This window comes from Globicephala melas, chromosome 9, assembly GCF_963455315.2.
Source record: "Globicephala melas chromosome 9, mGloMel1.2, whole genome shotgun sequence".
NCBI classification, from domain to species: Eukaryota; Metazoa; Chordata; class Mammalia; order Artiodactyla; family Delphinidae; genus Globicephala; species Globicephala melas.
Genome location: NC_083322.1, coordinates 5,752,696 through 5,775,502, shown reverse-complemented (window position 1 = coordinate 5,775,502; position 22,807 = coordinate 5,752,696). Strand labels below are relative to the sequence as shown.

At 58.1% G+C, this 22,807-nt stretch overlaps 1 protein-coding gene across 7 annotated transcripts in view; it reads right to left on the bottom strand.

Moving 5' to 3' along the window:
• Positions 1-22,807, bottom strand: part of WDR86 (WD repeat domain 86) — a 91,348-nt gene that overhangs the window by 63,995 nt on the left and 4,546 nt on the right. For 6 of the 7 annotated variants that reach the window (XR_009565236.1, XM_060305112.1, XM_060305113.2 and 3 more), the window contains exons 3-6: positions 16,101-16,242; positions 13,239-13,659; positions 6,007-6,142; positions 2,852-2,955 (exon numbers count right to left, since the gene is read on the bottom strand). Coding sequence is in view for 6 of the 7 variants with exons in the window: in XM_060305112.1 (XP_060161095.1) it covers positions 2,852-2,955; positions 6,007-6,142; positions 13,239-13,659; positions 16,101-16,242 (803 nt within the window). In the remaining variant the exon portion in view is untranslated. Of the gene's footprint in view, positions 1-2,212; positions 2,524-2,851; positions 2,956-6,006; positions 6,143-13,238; positions 13,660-16,100; positions 16,243-22,807 lie in introns of those variants that run through there. The other variant, XM_060305110.1, reaches the window with a different exon arrangement.

Here is a 22,807-nt window from a genome sequence, read left to right as displayed (position 1 = left end):
CAACAAAATTGATACAACTTTAGCCAGATTCATCAAGAAAAAAAGGGAGAGGACCCAAATCAGTAAAATTAGAAATGAAAAAGGAAAAGCTGCAGAAATACAAAGAACCATAAGAGACTGCCACAAGCAACTACACAGCCATAAAATGGACAACCTAGAAGAAATGGACAAATTCTTAGAAAGGTACAATCTCCCAAGACTGAACCAGGAAGAGATGGAAAATATGAACAGAGCAATTACGAGCACTGAAATTGAATCTGTGATTTTAAAATCTTCCAACAAACCAAAGCCCAGGACCAGACGGCTTCACAGGCGAGTTCTACCAAACATTTAGAGCAGAGCTAACACCTAGCCTTCTGGAACCCTTCCAAAACATTGCAGAGAAACGAACACTTCCGAACTCATCCTATGAGGCCACCATCACCCTGATGCCAAAACCAAAGATAGCACACAAGAAAATTACTGAAATAAAATTTACCCAAATATGTCATGCTATATAAATGCAAATTAGCGGTTTTTCACTTCTTACTCTTTCTCTGGGAGAGGCAGGCTGGAGAAAACGAATGCAGCAGCCGTTTTAGGATCTGCCCCCAGTGGCTGGATAAGCTGCCTGCCCTGCTAGCGAGAGCTGTGGCCCCAAGGAGCGAGAGAGTCTGGTTACTCGGACTGCCTCTGTCAGCACAGCCGACTGAGGAGGTCACGAAATCGGCGCAGGTACTCAAGGTGGTTCTCTCTGCCTGCCCTCCCTGAAGTGCGCTTCAGTTCCCCCGAAAGCCCCTCGGGGTGGGCCTGCCGTTGTAACCGCAGCCTCGGGCCCTGGAGAAGAAGAACCGCTAGGAAGTGAGCGCTCCCAGACACAGGCCGCGCACGTGGAACCCCTCACCTGTACTCTGTGCTGAGCCCCACCCAAAGAAGGCTGGGTGATGCCGCTTCTGCAGGTTCTTCTCACAGGCCAGCCTGTTTTCCTGGCGAGGCCCCTGGGTTCCCAGGGTTTGGGGGTCGGGCCTACAGCCCATCACAGAGGTATGCGACCCTTTCTACCGCCCCTGGTGGCAATACCCCGTACCTGTTCCCAAGGGGGTGGGATCCACCCATCAGGCATGGACCTGGGCACCCCAGCGAGCAGGTGAAGCCCGTCCTGCCGCGCATCTTGCATGGACACTGGCGCACCCACCTCTGCATCAAGGGCTGCCTCTGCCCGGGGAGGCTTGTCCTTGGCTAGACGCTGAGCTCTCAAGGGCAGACACTGTCCTCTGCAGCGTTTCCTCTTCCTGCACGGGGCGGGGAGCCAGCCAGGGCCTGGCATGGAGGGCCCTGTGGGTGCGGAACATGGGCCCCTCCCGGTGTAAGAGGGGCTGCTGGGGGCGGCTCCCCTCAGGGCCTCTTAGGGTCTGAGCCCCACTTCCCCTTTCATCTCCTCTGGGCAGGTACTCCAGCTGCCTCCTGTGTACACCTCCAGGGCCTTCACCACGCGGGGCGCGAAGCTGGCCCCTGTGCGGGTGCCCTTCTGCTCCACACCTGAGAGAAAGAGCCGCCTCGATTCCGGCGGGAGCAGCACTGGGTCCCCGCTGTCACCCAGGCAGCTGAGGAACCGGTTCCTTGCTTCCTGGCCTCTCCCATGCCACTCCCCACTCGAGTGGCGCTGCTGTGACACTGGAGGGGCTGTGAGGCCACAGCCCCTCATTTCACCCCAGGGGGCCAGGCCCAGGCGAGTGTGAGGCCCCTGCTTCCCGGCACCCCTTCTCCCTCTGAGATGGGGCTGGGACACCGTGGGCAAAACAAAAGACGACGTGTTGCAGAGCACTGTTAAGGACCTGTATTTTGGTTCTTCACAAATGGACAATTTGCCAAAATAACGACAGCCTGCGGCTTTTTTCTTTGGCCGCGCCGCGCGGCTTGTGGGATCTTAGTTCCCCGACCAGGGATCGAACCCGGGCCCTCGACAGTGACAGCGCGGAGCCCTAACCACTGGACCGCCAGGAAGGCCCGGTCTGTGGCTTTCTGAAGCGTCCGCTTCGCTCCGCAGGAAAGGCTTGGCCTCGGAGGACCTCGGGCGCCGGGACCGCGGGGCTGGACACCCTGAGAGTCGCGAGGGTCCCGGGAGAGCCGGAGAGCAGGCTGAGGGCTGAGCTCCGCAGGGGCTCTGGCCGAAGGGGGTGGGACCGAGAGGCGGGCTGGGGACGCGGTGGCGGGCACGCATGGCCTTCCCACGGGCGGCCTGGCGAGGGCTTCGGAAGTCAGCGGACGCGGAGGACAGGCACCACCGCCGCCCCGGTCCTTGACCTCGGAGCCCCCGAGGCCGACAGCCGCGTTCCCTCCGCGGGTCCGTGGGCGGCCGGTCGGGGCGTCTCAGGCCGGCTGCAGGGGAGCGGCGGCGGCGCAGCCCACTTTGTTGCTGAAGAGGCGCGAGAGGCTGCGCTTGGGAGCGGCGGGACGCGGCGGCGGGGCGCGCGGGAGGCCGCGCACGTCCCAGAGGCGCAGCGCGCCGTCGTGCGAGGCCGTGTAGAGCACCTGGCCGTGCACCTGCGGGCGCGGGGCGTGGGCGGCGCTGGAGGGGGTGCGCCACCGGCCCCCAACCCCGCGCCTCCCCGCAGCTATGGGGTCACGTAGGTGCAGGCCCCGCCCTTCCTCGGGCCAGCGGCGGCCCGGGCCTCGGCGTGAGCCGCGAACGCCCAGGCCGCCAGATGGGAAAGGCTCAGCCCAGGGGGCCTCGGCCCCGGGGAGGCGCTGCCCGCGGGGGAGCGCTGCTGCCTGGCCCCCCCCTCCCCACTTCCCCTCCGAGGCAGAGGTGCAGGCGGGCTCGCCCTCGCTCAACCAGCCACGGGCCCCCGGAGAGAGCTGGAGCGCCTACCTGGATGCAGTTGATGATGAAGGCGTGGCCGCGGAACACCCTCCGCAGCGCTCCAGACTGGGCGTCGAAGGCGCGCGCGCGGGCGTCCCCGCTCCCCGTGAACACTGTGAACACACGGCTGCACTTGCCTCCCGCCCGAGAGCCCTCGTCCCCTCGGGACTCCGCAGGGCGGGGGGCGTGGATGGACAGCGCGCGGAGAGTGCCGGGAACCCTCTCCGGCACCCATCCGCTCGCCTCCCAGGGATGTCATAATTGCAAATGGAAAACAGCAGAAGCCCCTTGAAAGGAAGGAGGCGGCACCTTCCCTAGCTCAGTACTTTCCTGTGAGTTCAGGGTGACGCCCAGGGTCCCGGAGGCGCCCTCTGTGGGCTGCAGCCGGCTCTGCAGGACTTCGGCTGCCCCACCGCCCTTGGGTCAGGTCAGCCTGCCAAGTTCTTCCAGGTGCTTCCACCCCTCCCGAGTACCACCTGGGCCCAGCTTCCTACTCTCAGGCCATTTGGTGGAAACCTTTGGTGAAGCTTAGCTTCCCTGCCGGGTGTTTCTAGCAGCTCTGAAGCCCCTGCCTCGGGGGGGTCATCCCTCCCTCCCCCCACCGTCTGAGCAGCCTCTTGGGGCAAGGACCAACCAGAAACTCATTCCTCCCCCTCCTCAGTAATGAACTTGGCCCTCCAAACACAACCCAGCGCCTCCGGGGTTCACTAGAGGGCCCCTGCCCAACTTCTCCCAGGGGGAACCTCCCGATTCTGCCTCCCTTGGGCTTTTTCCTACATTATAACTTAGTCCAAGAGTTCTCAAACTCCCGAAGGCAGGCTGGGCCCACCTGAGTTTCTGATTTAAGGAGGTCTGGGGTGGGGCCTGAGAACCTGCATGTCTAGCCAATTCCAAGTAATGCTGATACTGCTGGTCAGGGACCACACTGATGGCACTGGCCAGAGAAACTCCCTGGTCCACTTATCATCTTAGCCCGGGTTCTCCCAGAAGCTGACCCTGACACTAGGTTTCGAGTGCAAACAGTTCATCTGGCAGGGCATTGCAGGAAGTGGGGAGAGAAACAGGAAGGAAGGACTCCCATGCAGGTGTTTAAGGGAGCAGGTGACCGCTGGGGGCACTTGGGAGAAAGGGCAGACCGGGTCTCAGAGTTGTTCCACACAGGGACAAGGACACTGGGCTACTTATCCGTCAGCTCCCAGCCCTCCCATGACCTGCCTCACAGGAAAACACCCTCGGGCAGAGGACCTCAGGTGCTGCAGCAGGAAGTGCCCCTGAGCGTGGTACCCATAGCATCTGCTACAGCCACCCAGCATTCTGAGCGAGCCACAGTAAGCACCCCCTGGGGGCTCCCTGTCCTTGGGGTGTCTATTCCTTATCCCGTTTCCTGTGTCACCTGCCTAGTCCCAGGTTTGCTGCTGAAGCTACTAGTGAATGTGGACTTGGAGGGAAAGTTTCATTTCTCGTTCTCTTCAGCTCCTTTCCTGCCTTCCCGTCCACCAATGCACTGTAGCTACTGGGCATCCTGAGGGTGGGAAGAGGGTCCAGAATTAGGTCTGATCATCCTGTGGCCTGTTGACAAAGACCAAGGACCAAGTTCCTTAACAGCGGGCAGCAGGTAGGGTCTGTGGGATTTGCCGCAGCGGCAGGTTTCATCCCAGCCTCTGCCACGGGGAGGCGCTCTGGGCAACGTTCTTCTCTTTAAATTAGAGGTCCCCGACAGGAGCAGAGCCATAATCACTCTTACAGGCTTGGACACAGGAACAGGAAAAAAATCATTTTTCTGCGTCAGACACCTAAATCCTGAGGGCATCTCATGCTCTATTTTCGGAAATCCATTCTATCTTCATCTAACACCTGTGCTGTGAAGTCAACTTGAATTTTCCACTGTGGCTCCTCCCCCACCCCAGTCTGCTCCCTCACTGCTGTGCTAGGAAGATGGTTCTCAGGCTCAGCTTCGCCTAGGGGGGCTGGCTTCCTGCTGCAGGTGTGTGTGTCTGTGTGTGTGTGTGTGTGTGTGTGTGTGTGTGTGTGAGAGAGAGAGAGAGAGAGAGAGAGAGAGAGAGAGAGAGAGAGAGAGAGAGAGAGAGAGGACGCTGATGGCAAAATATAACATTGGGGATCGTTTTAGGAAAGAGATGTCCAGGAACCTGGGAGCCCCACTCCCATGTAGGTGTGGTGAGGTTGTGGGTTTTGCTTCCCCAGAACAGTGCCTGTCTTCTGCATGTGTCTGGGGTGTAAACAACTGGCTAGTTGGACAGAGCCAGGAAAGCCCAGATGTGTGACAGTTTGAGACCTGTGGGACAGAGAGCTTGCTGACTACCCAGTAAGCCACACTGCCCTTCTTTCTTTCCAAAATAACCCTGATTAATCCTGGTGGCAGTATCCCCAGATAAGGGTTTTTATTATTCTCTTTTGCAGGCAGTGGTCAGAGAAATGTATGCAGAAGTCTTTGGGTGGAGTCTCCAGGAAGGATCTTTAAAGGGGCCTACTCATCTAGGAGACACAACCTTTTGCCCTTCCCTCCTCTTCTTCCTGCCTAAAACGTATGATGGCTGGAGCTCCAGCAGCTATCTTGAACCATGAGGCCCCCCCTTAAAGATGGCCGATACATGCTAAGGATGATGAAGTGAAGTGAAAAAAGGAACCTGGGTGTCTAACAACTTTGTGGAGCCATCCGTTCCAGCCTAGACCGCCAGCCTCTGAAATTCTTCTACCTCAGAGAAAAATAAACCACTATCTCATATAAATCCGTCATCTGGACTTTCTCTTATCTGTAGTCAAACCTAATGCCGAGTGAAGCCAAACCCATGCGGCCCTCAAGTCTGACTGGAGTTAAGTGGTGTAACTGTCTCGAGAATTAGAATGTGTCCTTGAGACCTGCTCTTGACCTGAGGTCCTCTGAACAAGCAGGTCGCTGCACGTCCTAGCGGGGTGAAGGTGGGAAGGAGCCCCAACACCCTTATTTGGAACTTCTTTTGCTGGAGGAACAAACACGTGCACTGAGGGGCCACAGCCGCCGCCCTTGGCCGCTGACCAAACTGAGTGGCAGCTGAGGCTCAAAGAGGGAAGAGTGCAGAGAGGTCTGGGCGAGAGCGGATATGCGGCGGGGCGGGGCGTGAAGGGGACAGGCAGGCTGGGGCTACGGGGAGGGCGGGGTCACTTACAGGTGCCCGCGTGGTACTTGAGGGCGCTCACGCTGTGTCTGTGGGCCGCGAACGTGCGCACACGCTCGCCCGTGTCTGCCAGCCAGCACTTGACCGTCCTGTCGGCGCTGCCCGAGTACACGTGCCGGTTCACCAGCTGCGGGGGGGGGGGGGGGCGGAAGGGAGGGTCGGCACCGGACACGGGTACCGCTGACCGTAGGGGGCACCCCGGAAGCCCCTCCAAACCTCTCTCTGTGGAACGTGGCGAGGGGCACGTGCAGGTCTCAGTGGAGACACTGTGGACAAGCCAGAAATGCCCCTGCCCCTGGGTCGCCCCCCACCACTACCCACTCCAGCACCCAAGGTCACGATGCTCCTCTCTTCCCCTCAGGGCCGTGTAGCTCAGGCAGACCCGGCTTCAGATCCTGACTGGCCCTTGGTCAAGTCAGTGACTCGCTCTCAGCGGCTTCACCCGCAGACAAGGATCACGCCAGACCCTTCCGTGCTGCTCAGACACGACCGTACAGCGCTCAGCACCCTAAGAGCAAGGACCGGAAAGTGTCGGCCAGCACTGCTGCTGCTACTGCCAGGGGTCTCTCTTCAGCAGTTTCCTACAGCTTGGCCCCGGGAAGGTCAATGTGACTCCACCTGTAGCTACTTCGGTTCCCAGCTGTACTGTTCCAGCTGAGAAAAGGGCACCCAGGGCAGGGCTTTCACACTGGACTTCTGCTTGGGGAAGGGAGATAGGAGAAAGCTCTAGACGTAACCTGACTGACCGTGGTGTGTGTAGGGTGGCCCTCTGCTGGGACCGGAGCTGGACACCCAGGGGCCATCATGGGGTCCTGCCCCCTGCCCCTGGACACAGGTTCCCCCACTTCCCGCTCGCCGCTGCCAGCTGGAGTGGCATTCACACCCCTTCTTGGCGTTGCAGGAGGTTAGGAAAGGGGCTGGGAGACAAAGGAAGGGCATGAGGAAGTCCCCCTCCCAGGAGCACCCCTGCCAAGAGGAACAGGGTACTAGCGTGAGGGAGGCCCAAAGACAACTGAAATAATACTGCAAATTTCCCTACAGCAAACAGCACGCAGCCCAGAGAGCTCCCGACCAGCACAGCACCTCTGGTTATCGGAGACACGGACGAGAACCGAAGGCTGGCGGAGTGGGGTACTCAGCTGCCATTAGCTGGCTGACAGCACCAGGCCTTCTCCCACTTTGCAGGGCCCAGGAAGAGGAGGGCAGGCTACAAGCCCCCGAGACAGCCATCCAGGACGCCGCTGGGGCCCAGGGGCTGCTGGAGGCTTAGGAAAGATGAGGTCCTTCTCCCAGGGGCAGCAGGCGGCAGGCCTAGTTTGTTTTGCGGGATCTTAGTTCCCCGACCAGGGATCGAACCCGTGCCCCCTGCAGTGGAAGTGCAGAGTCCTAACCCCTGGACCGCCAGGGAAGCCCCTGGAATGGGCATCCTTAACTCATCCCGAGTCCTCCTAGCTCGAGCACACACTACCTACCCATCTTGGCCACTTTCCACTCCAATTCCCACAGCTGACTCAGTTTCCCCATATTACTTCCCAGTTTAAATCCCGGAGAATAGGCCTCTGGCCCAGTGCATCTTTCCACCCCACAGCCACAGCACAGGTCAAACTTGGCCTTGGGCCAATCGCTATGGCAGAGGGGGTGGAATCTCGAGGGACACGTATACCTCTTGGAGGCAGAGGCTGAGGGCGGACCAAGTGGGCGACAGGCCTGGCCTGCGTCTCTCAGGCCCCGCCCTCCGGTCCTACTGGGGTTACGACTGGCCCAGCCAATGGAGCCTGGCTTCTGGCCTCTCCCGCTGGCGGTCCACTCCCCGAGGACAGGGCCGCGTGCGATGTCTGCACACCCGAGGGCTCCTGCATAACATCGCCCAGTCCTCCCTCCGTCTGCACCACCGTCGAGAAGGGCAGGGGGACCTGCCTGGCAACCCCACCTGCTCTCGGCCTTCGGGGCGCCCCCGTCAGCCCTGTGCCTGGAGCCTGAATGTGGCCCGGCTTCCCCAGGTACACACGTGTCCTCGCTGTGCCCTGAGATCCCTGCACACACACTGTGCTCCCCTTTACAAATCCTCTCTGTGCTGATCCCCCCTCATCTTCTGCGGGAAAGCCACCCTCCAGGACCCCTCCTCATGCTGCCCAGCACTGTCTGCATCCTGCCCCCGAGGCCGACTGCCACTGGCCCCCAGTGTTTCGACTGTCCCCCCACCAAGTGTCACTCCCAGAGGCAGCCCCAGACCTCCAGGGACCACACTCTCCAAACGACCCACTGAGGCTCCCAGACCTATAATAAGGGGAGTGGGTACGGGCAGCCTGTGAGATGGAGACCCAGTGGCACATCTAGGCCACTCGGCCTCTGCAGCTCTGTCTGCCCCGCCCCGTGAAGGAGGCACTGAGCGTCCACAGCGGCCGAGACAAAGAGAAGACGCCTCCTGTGCATAGCGGGTGTCCCGACGCAGGGCCTGGCGCACGTGCTTAAAAAGCAGCACACTTTCAAAGCACAGATCCTGAGCCCCGAGGCTGATAAGCGGGCGGACGCCTCACTGCGTGCTTTGGCTGGTTTCCTGAAAGGACACCCGCGGGGAGCAGTAGGGCAGCCCGCGGAGACCAGAGAGGCTCAAGGCAGATGGGGAAAGCAGGACAGACCCTGACAGGGCAAGTCACAAAGGCCGGTCCAGCGGAACTCCCTCCCAGCAGCCAAGGCAGCTCCGAGAGGACGGGACAGGGCTTATGGGCCATCTCCCTGCGTGTGACCCACCCAAGCAGAGGGCAGGCCTGAGGCTCTGCTGCTGTGGCCCCAGGGGCGCGGCCTCGCCCTCCCCTCCGCTCACGACAGGCCACGCACAGGGCACCGGGAAAGAAGCAGCTGGGCCACGTGGTGAGCAGAGGGCCGGGTGCAGAGCACAGCCAGGCTCCGGGCACTCAGCCTCCTGTCGGAAGAGGCTCCCCGACTCCAGCACGGTATGGGCCCAGACACACCTTATGAAAGCTGCTTGTTAAAAGCACAGGTTGCATGCTCAGTCCTGGGTTCAAATCCTGTCTCTGCCCTTTACCAGCTGTGAGACCCTGGGCAAATTGCTTGCCCACTCTGAGCCTCTGTCTTCTCATGTACAAAATGAGAAAAAATAATCACCCTTACAGGTGGCCGTGAGGATAAGTTCAATAATACACACAGCCTGATCTAACCCGGGAGCCGGTACACATCCCTAAAAGGCAACAGCGACCTCTGCTCCAGCCCCTCAGGCTTTGGCAGGACAGTGTTTTGTAGGAAAAGAACGGAGGGCCTGACGACACTGCAGATGGGCAGGTGCATGCCCCGAGCCCTTGGGCTGCCCCACACCTGGCAGAGCCTTTCCTGTTCCTCTCTGGCTGTACTGGAAATGTTTATTTCAATATCTCATTTCAAAGGTGGGTACATAGGTGTCCCTTTTCCCGTTTGCTATACTTTGTTTGAAATGTTTCATAACTAAAAATTAAAAAATATGAAGGGACAGGAAAGAGTCTCCACTTTCTCCTTCTTCACAAGGACCCCCCGGTTGAGCCTAGACCTTGGAGCCCCTCCAAAGAGCAGGGGTAAAGGAGCGGTCCCCCTCGGCGGTCAGCGGGCTTGACCTTGAGTTTGTTACTTGGAAGTGAGCCCTCACCTCTGCTCTGGCCTACCTTCTCCGTAGGAGGCCTGTGCACTCCTGCTCTGCCCCCACCTGGCTTCTGGAACCCTCTGGGGTTCACGTGCTTGAACCTGGATACACATCCCACAGTGAAGAGGAAAGGCAGAGGCCCCCCAGGGCTTGGCCGATTTCTTGGGCCTCGCCTCAGCTCCCGGAAAGTTCAGAGTGGGCCGCAGGCCTGCAAGGAGGAGGTAGGATGCTGCAGTGGGCCGATGGTTCAGAGACGGGCATAGGAGGCTGCATAGCTCTGTGAGCTTCCTCTCTTCTCCCCAGCCTCTGAAAAGGTGGCCCCCAAGTTTATCTCAACACACAAAAGGGCCTGACCTGTCTCCCAGGGACGGTTTAAACACCACAGCTCCATGCAACAGGCCCCCGGGATCCCAGCGGACACCTCACACTCAGCCTAACGGGAAACCACGGATGACAACTCCCTCGCTCTCCACCTGCCGGCACGAGCGCTTCCTCCCTAAACAATGCCAGAGGCCAGGCCGCAGGGCTCACAGAACCATCCCGGGTCTCCAGACCCCCGGGAACCCTGCCTGCCTCTGCAGGGCGTCTGGGAAGGCAGCCCACCGCTCGCCCAGCTGGGGGGGGGGTCGGAATTCTGGGAGGTCCCCAAGGAGAGATCCTTCCCTGGCTTAGGTGGCTCAACCTGCACGTGGACGTGCAGGAAAAGGACAGAGGAAGGAAACACGTGCAGACGTGAACCGAGGGTCACCTATTTGGAGAAGGTAAGGCGAGCAGGGGCGGGGGGTGGCGCCCAGCGGTGACAGCAGGGTCCCAGGGACGGCCCTACATGGCTAGGGTCTCACGGGCTGGGGCCGAGACTGGCAGGTGGCCCTGCAAGTTTCTGATGGCAGCGGGGACATGGGGAAGTCCTCCTATTAAAGAGGCAGATGGAGGGGGGAAGGGTCTTCCCCGACCCCACGGTGGGGAGAGGGAGGGACCCTGGAAAGCAGGCAAGGCCAGCACACCCAAAGGTCACCCGCATATGCGTCTCCCAAGTCGCGGTAACCTAGATCTGAGTTTGTACCGGGGAAACACAGCAGGGAGACGCGACGATACAGCATCCAAGCTACAGGGGACGTCTGAGGGGACGTCATATTAAAGCAAAGGAAGCCTGGACAGCCGGGAGTCGGCAGGTCCTCCGTTTCTCGGGAAGGCGCCAGGCCATCTACTGTGGAGATGGTGGCCCTGGACCTCATCGAGCAGAATCTTATCCCCCAACTACTCTGAAAAATGGGGGCTTTTCTGCCTCAGTCCCGCCGTGGGGCGAAGCAGGCTGTGACTTAACAGCTAATGAAGTAACTAACCAACAAACCAAATAACCGCGTGTTTCCTGAGGCAAGTGCCACTGCTGCCGTGGCGTCAGCGCGTGTGCTGCCTTTGTGCCTGTCCCTTCAGGCTCTGCGCTAGAACCGGCCTCTACAGGGGGCCCGCTGCTCCTGATGCTGGGGGTGACCCTCCCCGCCCAAGCCGACAGCGCGGGCCCTGCCTCCTTCCAACTCTGACCCCAGGGGCCTCCACACACTGCACTGTGCCCACCCTCACCCCGCCCCGACCCCATCCCACCACCCAGCAGGGCCCTCCCCCCACGCCCACCCCCCACCCCCGCCTGGGACCCATCCGGGACAGACCCCGGTGTGTGCTCATGGGAACAACACTGACTTCACTCTGGGAGCTCCCCACCCCACCCCAGCGGCACCCCACACTACGAGCTGGCCTGGCCTTCGAGCTGCTCACGGTCTCCTGAGTACCCTCCTGCAGAGCCTGCAGGGCTCCCACCAGCTCTGCTCCCGGGCACATTCACTTCCACTGCTGTGCGCGACGCCGGGCTCCACGCCCTGCAGGCTGACTCCAACATGGGAGACGGACTTGCCCCTGGGCGGTACCAGGAGACTGAGCCCAGAGACCCCACGCGCCCTCAGGAACCCAGAGCCCGTCCCTCCATGCCCCGCCCAGGACGCATCCCCACTGCCCCCTGCACACCTCTCCCCATCACACACGGTGCTGCCTCCCAGGTGCCTGCCGGTCCTCCCTTCGCCTCCCCAAATCCCGGGATCAGATACCGGGTGGCTTAGGGACCGCTGGAGAGCACAGGGAACTCTACTCAGTACTCTGTAACGGCCTAGATGGGAAAAGAACCTAAAAGAGAGTGGATATATGTGTATGCATAACTGATTCACTTTGCTGCACACCTGAAACTAACACAATATTGTAAATCAACTCTACTCCAATAAAAATTAAAAAATCAAAGTTAAAAAAAAAAAAGAAAAAGAAAACAGGTGGCCAACTCTTAGCTCAGTAACAACCAGTCCCCCGCCCTGCCCCCATCACTAGAAAAAGGCAATTTATCCAACCAAACATGGGCCCTCTGCTGTTCACCAGGGGCCAGAGATGATTCTGTCTAAGCAAAGTGGAGCCCTTCTCTACTCCACTGGTCCTGGGGCCCTAGGGCTGCCCTTCACCTCGAGAACCCAAAACGGGCCTCCTGGCCTGGCTCTCCAGGGGACTGCCACACACTGCTTCCTGTCACCTTGAGGCCACCCCCATCGCTTCATCGGTGGCTCCCCAGAGGCTTGGTGCCTCTGAGCACTGCACTCCAACCTGCTCACCTCGGGTGTGGGAACTGGCCTGGAGAAGGGAAAGGGCTGTGGCCACGACCCGGGCCAGGAACATCCAGACCCTAATATCTAGATAGAGGGAGGGACCGTATGCTGCAGACATGCCCGCCAAGTGCAGGCCACACATCCTCATAGCAACACAGGCTTCATAGCAACAGTATCACAGGCTGACGGGCGTCAAGAACAGGCTCTGCGGCAGGCGCTGCGTCCGCTGTCAACTCACTAAATCCTCACGACAACCCGGGGCGGGCACAGCTCCATGCCCGTAATCCCTAATCCAAACCTCGGCCAATGTGTTTCGGGAGTTTTTGGATTTGAGGAACACACTCGTGTTTCCACAGCAAAGGTACACGTAGTCCCAGGAAGTGAGATTAAACTTAACTACAACCAGCCTCATATCAAAATGAGTTTTGATGCCAAGCCTAAGAAAAAACCTTCCTTTTTTTTCAACTTTTGGATTTAGGAATTATGGACCACGGTTTGTGCGTAGACGTAATCCTCACTTCACATGGACGGAAACCAAAATTCATGTGTTAGCAACAGCCCTACCCCTGGTATCTGTGAATGTGACTGTATTTGGAAATAGGGCCTTTAAGGACGTAATTCAGTTAAAATGAGGGCATTAGAGTGGAACCTCATCCAGTATGACTGGAGTCCTTACGAGAAGAGGGAATCTGGAAGCAGAGGGAAGACGGTGTGAGGACACCAGGGGAATGGCCATCTACCAGCCGAGGGGAGAGGCCTCAGAGGAAACCAACCCTGCTGACACCTTGATCTCGGACTTCCGGCCTCCAGAGCTGTGAGCCAATCAATCTCTGCTGTTTAAGCTGCCCAGTCAGTGGTACTTTGTTCCACAGCCTGAGCTGACTGGTACCCTGGGTGGGGCGGCAGCTCAGAGGAGGAGCCAGGGGCCTCCCTGGCAGCCAGGCCGGCCTCACCTCCAGACAGATGACGGAGCCCTGGTGCTCCTGGAACACACGCAGCTGCTGCCCACTCAGGATGTCCCAGGCTCGGACAGTGGCATCTGTGCTTCCAGTGAAGGCCGTGTGGCCAGGCGTGGCCAGCACCAGGCAGAGCACGGCACCTGTGTGGCCCCGCAGTGTCTGGTGGCAGCAGCCGCTGGCCACCTGCCAGACCTTAGCCGTGCCATCCGTGCTGCCCGTCACCAGGAGCCCCCTGGCCACGGCCTCCTCCGTGCACGGAGCCCCAGGGAGGTCCTGGGGGGCAGAGTAGGCTAGAGTCAGCACACAGTTGCGGTGGCCCCGGAACTCCCGGGCCACCTGCCCCTTGTCCACACTCCAGGCTCGAGCTGTCCGGTCGTAGGAGCTGCTGAAGAGCTGGTTGTTGGCGACCAGGATCCTGGTGGCAAGAGGGGAAGGGTCAGGGGTCAGAGCGCACAGGGCTGCCCGGCAGGCTGGCGTCTTACGTGTTCAATGAGCCCAGGTGATGGGTGAGAAGAATGAATGGTCCCCAGTGACTGGGAGCCCAGAGTCTGAGAAAATCTCAAGGCTGAGGAATCTGAGGCCCCCTGCAGCAGGGGAACAGTGAGGGAGCCAGGAGAGCCCACGGGGGGGCGGGGGGGGGAGCAGAGCCTGCCAAACAGTAACTATTCATTTGATGTATGCTAAGACTTTCTCTGCAGAAAATACACATCTGTCTCTAGCATAGAACTCTGTGTATAACTTCAAAGGGCATGAGGGTGGACCCGAATTTACACACCACCCCCATAGGGCTGCGGCCTGAACCTGGAATGGGGCGTGTCCTCTGTGTGGCCACAGAGGGGTCAGGACCCCCATCTCAGTCTCAGAGGCACCCTTCTTTTAAAAGGTCTTGCCTGGGAGCCTAGCACGGGCAGGAGGAAAGATGGACACGGAACAGAGCAGACCTTCCTTCCGCGGCCTCTCACCTCTGGGCGGTTCTCACTTCCCACAAGTCATTAAGGATGCAGCACAAGAAAAGCACACTTTCTACTGATGGCTTCTTCCCTAATGCCAGGAGGTACGGTCTTCACCACATGTGTGTTTCTAAAGGAAAGTGACGACGTGGTGCCTCGGGTGATGTTCTGGTGGCCCGAGTCCTGCCGGGTGTGGCCTGTGACGGCAGGGACGCCGGGCCGGGCCGGTGCCCCCAGAAGCTCACACACCTGGCCCGGCTCTGAAAACACGAGAACTGTAGCCCTGTTCTCACCTCAGGGCCATCACGCATTTGTGAGCAGTTACTTAATAATGCAGATATGCACCCAGAGATGTTTAGAACAGCCAACTGCTCAAAAGAGTGTGTGTGTGCGTGTGTGTGTGTGCATATGTGTACATGTGCGTGAACATGTGTGCACTTGGGAGCGTCTACACCCGGCAGAGCATCATTTCCGGCCTTAATTGTCCAGATTTCCTTTTGAGGAGCCACTGATTCGTTTCCAGGTACAACCGGAGGGCCGGCTGGTCACCTGAGACGTGGCTTTCTCCCACCCACCCCATCCTCTGTCAGCCCTTCCAGCCACTCACAGCCTCACTAGAGGAGGCGCCCCAGGCCCACACTTCTCCTCAGTCACAAACTTCTTTCTCAAGAAAGAGTGTGGAAGAGGCCAGCAAGAGCTGAAATACGGGTCCCAGTTCCAGCCCTCCTCCGCCCCGGCCTGCGTGGTGCTGGCTGGTCTCCCAGGACCCCGGGCCTCGCCTGCTCTATCTAAGGGGTGTAGGTGGGATAAAAGCTCAGCTGCAGGAGGCGGGGGCTGGGGCAGAGCTCTATGGGGTCCCCACTGGGGTCCTTCCCCACTCAGAACCATCGAGCCAACACGAGCCTTGTGCCTCTCTGCTCAGCGATGCTCCCCTGTTCCCGCCCTGTGGGAGCACCGTTCCGTCTACAGGCAGCTGGTACTCCGGGCAGTTAATGATCGGGCTGACCCACCGCTTCCACCCACCGTGCGCTGGAACATTAGGCCGGACGGGTCCCACCTGGACCCAGGCTCCACAAAGCTCACGCTGCCAGCATCCCCTCTGGCTGAGAACATCCTTCCGTCCCTGCCCCCCACCCCCCCAAATGCCCGCCTGCACTGGGCCCTTTCCCTGCTTAGTTCGCTGCCCAGGCAGCTGCCCTTCCTGGTCAGTGAGGTCACGAGGGCCCCGGTGCCCAGACTCCTGCTCATACCGGACACTCCCTCGGGAGTTTGCGACGGGCCCCAAGTTGCAGAGATAGTGTCCAATTGATCTGATCACCAAGGAATTTCCATGGCTCAGCTCAGACCCAAACTCAATACATTTTTGCAAAAATTCAAACCTCCATGAGAAGGAAGGTCTGGGATATCTTCAACAGCAACATGGAAAGGAGAGGTTTAAAAACACCCTCGACTCCCTCTTCAGAACAATCCCCATTCTGCCCCTCCTCCGAGCCCCCAGTCCACCATCAGGTACCAATTAAGCCATTTCCTGTGGAATTTGTTCCCTCGGTGGGAGCTGTAGCCTGCAATCCCTTTCCCTGCACCCAGCTGGGGGCAGCTCTGCTGCCAGGGCCATGGGAGGGCTTTCAGGCTCTGGTCTAAGTGTTGGTAGTGCCTCCCTGCCCCACCTCCGCCTCCCAGCCCCCCAGCCTGCAGCCCTGGGCAGTTAGCGCTTGCTGTGCTGGGGACACTGCTGTCCTTCCACTGCTGTTGCTCTGGACCACCTCCCCACATGTCCACACGTGTTCCCCAGGGAAGCTAAGTTCCTCCAGGGCAGGGGCCCCACAGCCTACATCTCTGTCCCCTGGGACTCGGCCGGGTACCATGAGGAGAGGCCGAGTCCTCCCCGCCTGGCAGGCACACCGACCTGTTCACAATGGACGTGTGTCCCCGGAACACCTGCAGACACTGCCCGGTCAGCACGTCCCACTTCCTGATGGTGCAGTCAGCACTGCACGTGAAGGCGGCTTCGTCCTCCAGCTGGCAGAAGGTCACATAGCTTTCGTGCCCTGCAGATGAGCGGGGGAGATGTGAGCACAGCAGGGCATGCCAGCTCCCGTTTTTCTCTGAGAATGTTTGAGATGGGGAGGAAGAGAAGAAAGCAGGGGGCGGCGAGTGTTTGCAGCAAGTCCAGTAGCGACTAGCGTGTTGAAATGATGCTTTAAGTCTGGGAGAATCTCAGGAATCGTGGGGGCCAGGAGCAATTCAGGGGGCACTTAGCCTGCCCTGGAATCCTTCCTCCCTCCTCTCCTTCCCTCCCCCTTCTTAGTCGTCTCCTTTTAGGCTTCTTCAAACTTTTCAGCTACTTGTATTCACTCCGTCATTCAACAAACCCCATGTTACAGACGCAGGAAGTACAGAGGCCAAGGGCATGGTCTTCGGAACCAGAATGCCTGGGCTAGAAGCCTGGTGCTGCTACTGGCTGCCCATGGGCAACTTATTTCACCTCTCTGTGCCTCGATTTCCTCACCTGAAATGGGGAGAGTGACAATGCCTATCTCACGGTGTTCCTGTGCCGGCTGTGTAAACGCTAGGCGTGAGCTGTTCTTACATTTGGGGACAGACACTGTGGTAGGCAGAATTCTGGCCCCGAAGAGAGCAGGTCCTAATTGCTGGAACCTAGAAATGTTACCTTTCTTGGAAGAAGACACATTTATAGATGCAATTAATTAAGGATCTTGAGACGGGGAGATTGTCCTGGATATCAGGGTGGGCCCTACACGCCATCACAAGCATCCTTGTAAGAAGGAGGCAGAGGGACTTCCCTCGTGGTCCAGTGGTTAAGACTCCATGTTCCCAATGCAGGGGGCCCAGGTTCGACCCCTGGTCAGGGAACTGGATCCTGCATGTCGCAACTAAGAGCCCACATGCTGCAACTAAAGATCCCTCATGCCACACCTAAGACTCGGCACAGCCAAATAAATAAATACACACATAGAGGAGGCAGAGGGAGATCTGAGGACACAGAGAAGGCACCGTGAAGAGAGAGCAGAGATTTGCAGGTGCTGGCCCTGAAGATGGAAGTGATGCGGCCACAAGCCAAGGGGTGCAGCAGCCATCAGAAGCTGGAAAGGCAACGGCATTCTCCCCTACAGGTTGCAGAAGGAACCCAGCCCTGCCAACCCCTTGATTTCATCCCAGTGACACTGATTTTGGACTTCTGGCCTCCAGACTTGTGCCGGAATAAACTTGTTTTAAGGAAACCCAGTGTGATCACCGGTCACAGCAGCTGCAGGACACAAATACAGAAACAGACATAATTAAAACACATTCCCTGCCTTCAAACAGAGCAGCCAGCCCAGAAGGAGGGACAGTCAGTCGAGCTTGATACGTGCTGGGACAGAGCGTGACGAGGGTCGACAGAGCAGAAGCCTGGGTGTGGCAGGCAAGGAAGGGTCTACGCAGTACCCGTGTCTGTCGGGAGAAGAGGAAGAGCATCTGGGAGAGAAGCTAGCACACACCAAAGCAGGAGGGGCCCCTGGGGCCAGAATTCAGGCATTTGGCAGAAACGATGGATTGAGTAGACACAGTGAGGGTGGAGGTCTGGGAGGTAGGGAGGGCCCCGCAGTCTGGGGTCTCGGCCAAGTGCACCTGGTCATCCTCTTACGGGGCAGTTGTCAGATCTTTTGACTCTCACCCTGGCTGTGGGGTCGATGTTTACCACTCGACCATTATTAAGCAGCCCAGGAATCCTCCATCCTTGGACACAGTAGGGCCTGTTTTTCAGGTAAAAGTGTTTCCATCTCGGATATAAGCACTTCCAACAGCAAACTGAAGCTGACTCTACTGGAGAAGAATTCAGGGACCAGAAAATCAACGGAAGCAGAGGAATGTTAGACCTAAGAGCCACTTCACAGACGAGGAGACTGAAGAATTCAAATAATAACACATGGGAGCGTCATATTTATTACTATAAGGATTTCGATCAGATTTTAAAATTTCATCTAGATGTCTGCTATCTTGTAGACGGGGATTTAGAATCTCCTGGGTAGTTTCAAGCTGATTCACACTTACTTTTTTTTTTTTTTGGCCCTGGGGTCAAGCTTAGTTTCTCTTGGAAGAACCCAACTTCCTGAGTTCTAAGAAACAATTTTTTTTTAAAGTAAGAAAGAAACGTTTTCCCGTCTTCTTGGATAGCACATACCAGGCCTCTAGGAAAACAACATTTGCGTAAATTAAGTAAACACGGGAAGAGGTTGCAGACTGTTTCCCTCAAAGTGCGCATCAGTTTAAAAGTCGAGGGCAGGGCTTCCCTGGTGGCGCAGTGGTTGAGAGTCTGCCTGCCGATGCAGGGGACACGGGTTCGTGCCCCGGTCCGGGAAGATCCCACATGCCACAGAGCGGCTGGGCCCGTGAGCCATGGCCGCTGAGCCTGCGCTGCGCGTCCGGAGCCTGTGCTCCGCAACGGGAGAGGCCACAACAGTGAGAGGCCACGTACCACAAACAAACAAACAAAAAGTCGAGGGCAAATGTGTTTGGCAAAACACAGCCCAGCTTTTTGCCAATCCCAAAATGTTTATAAAATATCTGAGGATTCTCAACGAGCTTCCCCCGAGACCGGATCAGCCATCAGGAGGGGTCGGGAGGACGCAGCACCATGAAGAGTGCCCAGTGCTAACCAAGGCCAGGAGAGGCTCCCTCGGGGTGTCACTCCCATGCCAGCTCCTTCCGTCCCATCTCAGCAGCATCTGACAGCAGGAAGGCAGAGCGTCATGTGAACCCGTCAACCAGGCCAAGAAAAACACTGAAAATCCAAGCGTGGCACCTAGACTCGGTGACACTGCAGCCATTAACCAAGACGGTGGGAGTGGGACAGCTTTTCTGATACGTAGAAGTGAAAGAACGGATGTATACACTGATTGCAAATCAACAGAAATATAAACAGACTTGAAGAAAAGAGGTGATAATAAAAAGAAGTTTTTCAATGTAAAAAAACTCATCCCCGAAGCTGGGCCCGGCTGATCCTCTGCCCCCTCAGGGGACTGGCCAAGCTGGCGGGGGTCCCTGCATCGATCTAGGCTCTCCCCCGCACAAGCCCCTTCTCCAGCACAAGACGCCCATCTCACATCTGACAACCCAAGGAAGCGATCCGGGCTCAGAGCCCTTGCAGCACAGGGGCCCTGGGGGCTGCGGAGCGCGCCCCTGACTATAATCCACAGGCTATAATCCAGAGACCAACGACAGGGCTCCACCGCCCCGGCAGGATCACCAGGGGTGGAGGAGTGAGGGCTCGGAGAAGGGAGGGCCCATCATGTCTCCAGGGACCACAGCGCCTCGGCCACAAGCTGTTGGAATTGTGCAGAGTAAGCAAGAAAGCCAAACTAAAAATAAATATTTTTGAAGGGATATAGAACGCAGATAAAATGCGGTTATTCTGTTCAACAGAATACGCTGAGGCTCAGGGTTTCCTGCCAAGGTAGCCGGCCCCGTCTCCCCGCTTGCACGCCCCTGGACTCGCCGGAGGTTTAGAGTCCAAGTGCCCCCTCCCCATGCAGCAGCAGCTCGCCGCGCTGGAGACCAGGGTCTGCAGGGGCAGAGGGGCCTGGAGTGGGCACGGCCCAGCGGAACACGCCTTCAACTCAGCATGAAAAGTGGGGCCTCCTCTCGCCCTGCTGCCCCTGGAGTCTTTCGTCTGCCCCCGTGGGTCCTCGTCTTCTCCAGCCTGCGCCCTGCAGCGCCCCCCACCCGCTGTGGGCTCCCGGTCTCCTCCGCTGCCCGCAGGGTTCAGACGGTCGGGAGCCCCAGGAGGGGTCTCTAGTTCGGGATGCGCTGGCCGAGGCCCTCAAACCACGGTCACGCCTCCCCGGAGGGAGCCCCCTCCCCAGCCGTTTCCAGGCGGCAGTGACCGCTCCCATCCTCCCTCCTTCGGGCCTGGGGATGATGACAGCTCCTCTGGTACTCGCCGTAAGTACAGTGGTTCCCCACACTCTGCCCACATTCTACAAGCGTCCCCTTATTAGACTCTCCTCGAGTTACCATTCTGAGGTGGCAGTTGTTTCCTGCCGTTGTCTGAGCACGAGAGCCCTGGCTGGAATGGGCGGGGTCCGACAAAGCCACTGAGGACGCAGGCTCGGGCCACCGCCCCCGAGCTCCCAGCCCGGGCTGATGCTCTGCTCACTGCTGCCGCCGCAGGGCCTGTCCTCAGCCCAGCTTCACCCGCTCCACAACCTTGACCAAACTCTCTCCGGCCTCCATCCCCATTCTCCTAAATCCGCACCCACAGGGGAGCTCACCTGCCCCAGACCGTGGTCTCCGCAGAGCTTCAGAGTGAATTGCCAGTATGGGCCTCCTTCACATCCGTACTTAAAACAAACTTTTTTTTTTTTTTTTTTTTTGCGGTACGCGGGCCTCTCACTGCTGTGGCCTCTCCCGTTGCGGAGCACAGGCTCCGGACGCGCAGGCCCAGCGGCCATGGCTCACGGGCCCAGCCGCTCCGCGGCATGTGGGATCTTCCCAGACCGGGGCACGAACCCGTGTCCCCTGCATCGGCAGGCGGACTCCCAACCACTGCGCCACCAGGGAAGCCCAAAACAAACTGTTTTTTGATGGAATTTTTCCTTGACCAGGACAAAGTTAATAACGATTCGTTTGTGTCTGAAAGCCTTCCCTGTGCTCCCACGTGCCCGTTTAAAAATACGTATGAGATGATTCAGCAATCCCACTTCTGGGTATATACCCAAAAGAGGGGAAAGCAGGGCCTGGAAGAGATATTTGCACACCCATGTTCACAGCAGCATCACTCACAATGGTCAGGAAGTGGAAGCAGCCCATGTCCACCGACGGATGGTGGATAAAGAAGAGAGATGAGATCCACACGGCAGAACAGCCTTCGGCTTTCAAAAGGAAGGACATTGTGGCCCGTGCTACAACCCTGGGGACATTGTGCTGAGTGAAATGAGCCAGTCCCCAAAAGACAACTAATATGTGATTGCACTTATACAAGGCACCCAGAGGAGTCAGGTTCCTAGAGGCAGAAAGTAAAACAGTGGGTGCCAGGGGCTGGGGGAGGGAGGAACTAGGTTATTGTTCAGAGGGGACGGTTTCAGTTTTACAAGAGGAGAAAACCCCGGAGGTGATGGTGGGAATGGCTGCACAACATTTTGAGCGTTTAATGTCTCTGAACTGTATATTAAAAATGGCTAAGATGGTGAATATTATGCTGTGTGTTTTTTATAACAATTAAAAATTGTCTCAGTTCCAGGTCCTCCTGGGCCAAGAGGTGAACCCTGACTACCCCAGCCCACCAAGTTCCTGCTCTTCTGAAGTGCACACAGCCCCTTAGTTAAGCAGTTGTTCTCTCAATCCAATCTGCAAATTCCCTGGGGCGGGATCCGAGACTCTTGCAGCTTTGAATCCGACACAGGCACCCAGCGCAGTCAGGCCAACAGGTGAGGGGGAAAGGGCTCTGGACCCAGAGGGAGGAGCGCAGAGGGCTGGCAAGCCTCAGTTTCCTCATCTACGAAACGGGATGATGAAGAGTTGTGGGAGGCAAATGAGGAAGAGCTTTGGAGCTGGCATGGCACAGTGCCAAGGGGTGCTGTGACTCGCTTCGGGCATGAAGGATAAGACAGCAAATACAATGAGCTAGGAACTCTTCATTAACTGGCTGGTTGCCCACCATGACCTTGTGAGATTAGGTTCCTCTTGTCATCACCCCCAATTCACAGATAAAGAAGCTGAGGCACGGGACTTCTCTGGTGGTCCAGTGGGTAAGACTCCACGCTCCCAGTGTGGGGGACCCGGGTTCGATCCCTGCTCGGGGAACTAGATCCCACATGCATGCCACAACTAAGAAGCCCTCATGCTGCAACTGAGGATCCCGTGTGCCGCAATGAAGAGTCCGTGTGCCGCAACTAAGACTTGGCGCAGCCAAAATAAATAAATAAATAGGGCTTCCCTGGTTGCGCAGTGTTCAAGAATCCACCTGCCAATGCAGGGAACATGGGTTCGAGCCCTGGTCCGGGAAGATCTGGGAAGATCCTCTGGCCCCCAACTGCTTCTGCACCGTGAGCTCGTCTGCAGAAGGAAAACGCATGGCAGGAGCTGCCAACCCAGGCCGCTCTGCCCGAGAAATCCAGGCCTGACCCACCAACAGGCTCTCCTCTGAAGCCTTCTGTGGGCCCCAAGCTATGCAAGGAGCTGACACTCACCCCGAGGTGGCAGTGTCTACAATGGCAGTGGAAAGAGCCTGGATTTGGAGTCAGGAGACCTGCAGGGTCTGCCGCTGATCAGCCGTATGGCCCCGGGGGAGCACAGCTTCCCTGCAACTCTGTCCTGCCCAGAGCAGGGGCCACACGGTGGGCGAGAAGCCTCTCTGCCGCCGACCAGCACAAGACCCTGGACAAGTCCTGCAACCACACTATGCCTGGGGCGTGCTGACAACAGCACCTGCCTCACGATGTGAGTGTCTAGGAGACACTTAGAATATGCTGCGTGTTGGTAAACATCTGCATCTCCTGTTCTCATCTATAAACTGGTGTTATCATCAGCACTATTCACAATAGCCAAGACATGGAAGCTACCTGAATGTCCACCGACAGATAAATGGATAAAGGAGATGTGGTGTGTATACAC